Source organism: Hordeum vulgare, chromosome 7H (genome assembly GCF_904849725.1).
Source record: "Hordeum vulgare subsp. vulgare chromosome 7H, MorexV3_pseudomolecules_assembly, whole genome shotgun sequence".
Taxonomy (NCBI): Eukaryota; Viridiplantae; Streptophyta; class Magnoliopsida; order Poales; family Poaceae; genus Hordeum; species Hordeum vulgare.
Genome location: NC_058524.1, coordinates 566,257,014 through 566,263,013, shown reverse-complemented (window position 1 = coordinate 566,263,013; position 6,000 = coordinate 566,257,014). Strand labels below are relative to the sequence as shown.

General features: G+C 48.8%; 1 protein-coding gene, 1 long non-coding RNA gene and 1 pseudogene across 2 annotated transcripts; 1 reads left to right on the top strand and 2 right to left on the bottom strand.

Moving 5' to 3' along the window:
- Positions 1-1,459: 1,459 nt before the first annotated feature.
- Positions 1,460-3,307, bottom strand: LOC123410322 (probable cation transporter HKT9). The gene is made up of 3 exons (XM_045103251.1): positions 2,197-3,307; positions 1,887-2,117; positions 1,460-1,787 (listed from the first exon to the last, which is right to left on the bottom strand). The coding sequence occupies exons 1-3, from the start codon at positions 3,303-3,305 to the stop codon at positions 1,601-1,603; spliced, it is 1,527 nt and encodes a 508-aa protein (XP_044959186.1). The 5' UTR covers positions 3,306-3,307; the 3' UTR covers positions 1,460-1,600.
- An 11-nt stretch (positions 3,308-3,318) lies between these two features.
- On the top strand, positions 3,319-5,009 carry LOC123410326. The gene is made up of 2 exons (XR_006613026.1): positions 3,319-4,539; positions 4,612-5,009. It is a non-coding gene; the product is annotated as an uncharacterized LOC123410326 (long non-coding RNA).
- A 49-nt stretch (positions 5,010-5,058) lies between these two features.
- The window catches only part of LOC123410324, a 120,221-nt pseudogene continuing 119,279 nt past the window's right edge, over positions 5,059-6,000 (bottom strand).

The following is a 6,000-nucleotide window of genomic DNA, read 5'->3' as shown; positions in this document are numbered from 1 at the left end:
ACAGTTTTCACTGTTGGCTTTCTCGCGTCGAGATCTTCTAAATTAGATCCCATGTTAATAGATTTTGACGAACTTTTTTTTCATGAGAAAACCAGAAAAAAATGAACGAAAAAACCGTGCCTCACGCGGTAGAAATAAAAACTGAAAACGCGTTTTTTCTTTTCCAAGAGTCACGGGTCGTGTCTCTTGCGAATGCTAAATTGTGCCTCTCGCGGAAGCAAAATCGTGCCTCTTGCGAAAAAAGAGCAGAAAACACGTTTTTTCCCTTTCGGGGGCGTGCTCTCGCGAAGGTAAAATCGTGCCTCTCGCAAAAAAAAAACAGGAAACATGTTTTTTCCCTTTCCAAGAGGCACGAGCGTGCCTCTCGCGAAGGCAAAACCGTGCCTTTTGCAGAAGCAAAACCATGTCTCTCGCAAAAAAAAACAGGAAACGTGTTTTTTCCCTTTCGAGAGGCACGAGCGCGCCTCTCGCGAAGGGAAAACCGTGCCTTTCACGGAAGCAAAACTGTGCCTCTTGAAAAAAACAGAAACACACATTTTTTTCTCCTTTCCGAAAGGCACGGGCGTGCCTCTCGCGAAGGCAAAATTATGCCTCTCGCAGAAGCAAAACCATGCCTCTAAAAAATAAATAGAAAACATGTTTTCTTCGTTCAAACGTGATGAAAGACCGACGAAAAACCGAAACACCAAAAAAACCGGGAAAGAAACCACTCAAAAAAGACGAAAACGCGTGCGAAATAATAAAATAATAAAATCCGATGAAAACGGTCAGAGCGCGACACGTGACGGCGACTGAAAACGCGTCAAGTCGCGGCGCGTGAAAGTGATCGCGGGATTGCTTGTGAGGAAAGTGTTTGCTAACTAGTTGCTTAAGTGGTATATAGGAGGTCTCTTCCCTGGACCCCGTTGCGAACACAACGCCTGTCCAAATTCCAAAGTGAAAGCCCAAAGAAAAAGGCCGCTGTAGTCGCTGGCCCCTCGCGTTGTGACGGCCCAAAGGACGGGACGCGGTCAAAATGACAAGGGCCTCACGGTGACGCAAACTGAGTCACACGGCCGCCGGAGATGCCACCCACCCGCCGCCGGCCGCGGAGGCGCAGTCTCTGGTGGAGTCGTTCTGCGCCGTCACGTCGGAAACCCCCGTAGAGGCAGCCTTCTTCGTCGAGCGGCCCTCGAGTCAGCCGTTCGCTTCTTCGACGACAACGCACGGAAGTTGACGCCGATGGTCCCGTTCCGGCACACCAGCCTCCGGCCCCAGCCGCTGAAGATGGCGCCGACTCCGAAGAAGAGAACTACGTTGGCGGCGTCGACAAGCCCCGGTGGCATTCTCAGCCGTGGCCACCGCCGGGAGCCACCTCGAGCAGGCGAATCTAGAGATCCGGCGTGCTGCGGGGCACCGGCAGCACGCCGCTCGGTGACCCTCCACCACCCTGTAAGCTCCCGTATTTGTGGCATTCGTCTTCAGTACATAAGGATATATAATTGCACATACAGAAATGCAGAAGCATTATTCAGGACCAATTTCTTGCGAATTTACAACAGGATTGAAGAACACAAGGAGAAAAATTGCCCGGGCAATATGATGGTGTTGGCTTAACCGACTAGCTCCTGTGCCTGTGGAAGCATTTGAGCCTCCCGCAGAGCATCATCAGGACAAGAACCACCTTCCCCTGGTCGCTCCACCACCCTGAGAAGCTGTAAGGCATGTCCTGGCAGCCGCTCTCCTTCTCCGCGTGCGGCAGCCTCGCGCAGCTGTAACCCATGGACAGTCCTACATTCCTATGCGCGCTGCACACGCAGAAACAAGGATTCAGTCACGAGCAGTTCCTGAAGAATTATGAGAATACTATAAAGTTTCAGAAGATTCTCATATGTTCGGCTAATCACCTTATGGCCTCGAAGATCATGTTGAATGTGGAGAAATTGAGAGGGTCGGCGGAGAGCGATCTCCTCTCGGTGATGCAGACCAGCATTATCAGCGCCGCGCTGCAGGCTAGTGGTGAAAACAGCATTTTATTCAGTGACAGTCTTCTCTTGTTTGCTCTATCCTTGTGTTCTGTGATGCCCCTCTCGTCGCCTTCATGCAGTGAGATAAATGACGTCGAGGCCGGAATGCACCTGAAAAATGTACAGATACTTGTCAATTGTTCCTGTGGTTGTTTGCCTGCCAACAATAACTTGAGTGAGCGGAACTTACCACATGGTGATGAATAGTACTAAAGCTGCAGGAGCGACGAGGGAGCAATCGATAGAATTCTCTCCTGCCTGCCTTGTGTTCACCGCCATGAACAAGGCGTTGGTGATCTTCTGGTTGGCGGTCAGCCCTGCAAACACTGGAGAATCCCAGTTCAAGCAGCAGAAAAACGTGACGGTCACGGCTATGAGAGCAGCGACCGAGGCTGCAAGGAATACTGTCTGCTGGTTAGGCAGCAAGTGGTTGAAACCCACGGCCTTTGTGTTGTTCATCATGAACTTAAACTCTTCAGGTTTAGCTCTGCCTATTCTTAGTCCTCTCAGTGCCCATATCACCAGCCTCAGAAACACAGGAAGCAGTGTGTTGCCTGCAAGAATCTGGCCAGTGAGTAGCAGGAGAAGGCCTTGGTTCGAGGAAAACACCGCCATGCTCTCATTCGTCGGAATCAACCCTCCATTGGTGAAAGAAGAGACAGTGACTGATATGGAGAAAAGCATGGTGTTGATACTTTTCCTTGTTAGCACATCTCTTGCAGTTGAAACATGTGCTACGTACAAGAACACCGATAGAGAACCTACAAGAAGAATCAAGACCATATATGCCAGCAGCACAAATCCTATGTATTTGAGGCAACTCTTCTTGAGGCTAGTGGTACTAATTGATTGTGTTGCCGGGATTGCCTCTTCTATCTGCGACTCATCTTGCACGGTAACTGATCTAACTCTACTGTCTTCAGGATCATGCTTGTTTTGCTTCCTCAACTCATGGATATGGCCAATCAGGGAAACAAACATCTCGCTGCCTAACAGCATCAAGAGAGTTAGGATCACTACCTGAGAGCTAGAAAGATCCTCCATTTTGATGGTAGCTAATCCTGTAACTGTGACTGCAGATGTCGAAAGGAAAAATATGTCGACATAGCGAGGACTGTAGTTAGGGTTGCTTGGCTTCAGCGCCATCAAGGCAACAAAACCAAGTACATCAATGATAACAAAATAGGACAAGTGAACCAAAAGTGGGCTGAGATGGAAAGGAATGAACTGAAAAATGAACACGGATGAATTGCTGACATGCCTTGCAGAACTAAGAAAAGTACGTAGCCTGATAGGCATTGGAGTTAGATGGCACTGCCTCTATCTCTTTGATGTATGTGCCTTGATTCAGCAGGCAACTACAAGTACAAGTGAGCGATGGAAGTATATATACAGCCCGGTCAAAGTTAGTGGACAAGCAGACATGGACAATATGGTTTGAGATGCCTTCCACAATTTTTATTGGAAAAAAAGATACCTTTCAGAACTTAACGCAATTCATGCGGGTGGGCAGCAATATGCTGAAATGTGCGTTCGAGCTTTGAAAATAACAGGTTGCATGTGTGCTAGTTTCCACCATTTGCCAATTGTCATCTTTCTAAAGGCAACCATTACCAGCTCACCAGAGTAGGCAAGTATAAGTGTTGTTTGCATAGAAGACAATTTGCCAATTGCCATGCCACTAAGGCAACCTTGATCAGTATAACAGCTCGTATGTTCTCACAGTGGAATTGCCTGGAAGTTATGGTAAACTTTCTTCAGATGGATGTAAAAGCACCTCTGAATTTTGCATTGGAAAGTGCAAACAAGAATGTGCATAAAACGATTTTGGTACTTTGCATTTGGCTCTTCCCTTGAAGGTGTCCAGCAATAATGAGTAAGAAAGCGATTGCAGCTGCTATGATACAATGACACAGAGCATGTTTAGCTGTAATGGAACTCATGGCTAGGAAGTATTCTAATGCCATGCTTGAAGGGAAATGTACAGACACAACTGGACAAGAACCTTCCTCAGTTAGTCGCTTTCTAGTCAGTTCCCTGCTGGCCATGCTACAACTTAAACCCAGAATGGGGTTACATCGTGATTGGTCCTGCGCTGAGGAGGTAAGAATGGCATATGGCTAGGATCTCTGCGCAAATTTGTGCTTAAATGGAGAGTGTTGCTTGATTGAAATCCTGAGGTAAAACCTGTAAATGTTACTGACTGAAGATGCTAATGAATTCACCTCACTTTGGAAGATGACCCCAGACCAGAGAAGGTCCACTGAACTCAATAGTTCTATCCCTCTGCATGATTTGGTGTTTGTTGTGACTTTGGCTTCTATGGTGGCCTTTCGTGTTCTGTTTGTACCATTATTTCTTCAAGTGAATCAGGTGCCCATAGCATGTTCACATCACTAAGTAATTAAGCATTTGTGCATTACTCAGATTGGTTAGCTGGATCTTCATGTTAGCTCAGCTGGTTGACTAGCTCATCAGCAAGATAAATAACTTTATGGATTGCTGCGCTGATACCTCAACAAAGTATACGAAGGTATTGATCATTATTTTCATGCAGATTTAGGCTTTGATTCTATGATTGCCTAACCTTTTTCTCGTGTTCAAGGTTGAGAAGCTGAGGGGGTCATTTCTCGGCCTTCTCCTTTCAGTGATGCAGGCAACTATCACAAATATGGTGTTAAACCCGAGTGGTGAAAATGACAAGTTCTGCACCAAGGACCCTCTCTTGCCTTCCGTGTTGTTGTTGGTGGTTTTAGTATCTCCACTGGGTGGTGCAAATGTTTCTGATGATGGCAAATACCCGAGACCAAGAAGTAAATTGTCGCACATGAATCCTGAGACCAAGAAGTAAATTGTCGCACATGAATCCTGAGACCAGAATGTTGGTTCTGAGCGATTGCTGGCATCCTTGTGCTCTGCGCTGCCTTACTCATCACCTTCATGCATTGAGAGAAATGTTGTCGTGGCTGGAGTGCACCTGAAAATGTACAGAGACTTTGTTAATTGTTTCTGTGGTTGTTTGCCTGCGAACAAGAACTTAGAGGTCAACGGAACTTACATCACAGCGATGAATAGCACTAAAGCTGCTGGAGCAACGAGGGAGCAGTCGATGGAGTTCTCTCCTGCCTGCCTTCTGTTCACAGCCCATGAACAGTGCGTTGATGATCTTCTGATTCGGGGTTGCAGAATCGCAGTTCAAGCAGCAGAAGTGTGACAGCCCGATGCCGACGTTCCAGAAGATTCCCCTCTCTTTCCGTTTTCGTCGTGTGACTTATTTTAACTGTCGTGTCATCGTCGCATCATGCGCATCATCTGCATTGCATCGGCGTTTCCGTTGCCGCCAGTTTTCAAAGCTTGCATCCGTTAGTAGTTGCCGGTTCTCGTCGTTGTCCGTTTTGAGTCCGACCGCACACGCACGCGCCCGCGGCACCGTCGAAACCCTATTTTTAATGTGCGTTTTAAACTCTCTCTGATCGAGGTGAAACTTGGCACGCGGTCGTGATTAGTTTTAGCTAGGCCGCCTGTCGAATTTCGTCGCGATCGGAGACCGCCTGGTACCCGAACGGTCGACCGTAGCGGCACCGTCTTCGGTTAGTCGTCGGATGTCTGTCGATGTTTTAAAAGTCGATGCCGCGCCGCACCACTTCCCTCTCATCTTAGCCAACGCCACTCTACACACCTAACCCTAACCCGCCTCTCCGATGGGACCGCACGAACGCGACCGGAGGGTCGAAAAACCCCCAGATACCCTGCACCCTAGCCCATTTCCCTATTTAAGCACCCCTCCCTGCCTATTTTGGGCGCCCCCCAATCCTCCTCGGGATCGGCGCCCTAAACCTAACCCTAGCCGCCCACAGCCTCTCTCTGTCCCGCAGCCGCCGCCGGCCCGCGAGGCCCGCAGCAGGCCCGCACCGGGCCCATCTGGCGAGCGCCGCCGCCATGCCCGGACAGCAGAGTCCCGAGCTTCCCCAGCGAGCCCGCGCCCCGCGCCTCC

Excerpts from the sequence above, each read along its gene's own strand:
- LOC123410322 (XM_045103251.1), bottom strand. The coding sequence starts at position 3,305 with ATGCCTATCAGGCTACGTACTTTTCTTAGTTCTGCAAGGCATGTCAGC. Across the intron at positions 2,118-2,196 it reads GTACTATTCATCACCATGTG|GTGCATTCCGGCCTCGACGT; the intron begins GTAAGTTCCGCT and ends TACATTTTTCAG. Across the intron at positions 1,788-1,886 it reads ATGATCTTCGAGGCCATAAG|CGCGCATAGGAATGTAGGAC; the intron begins GTGATTAGCCGA and ends CTGCGTGTGCAG.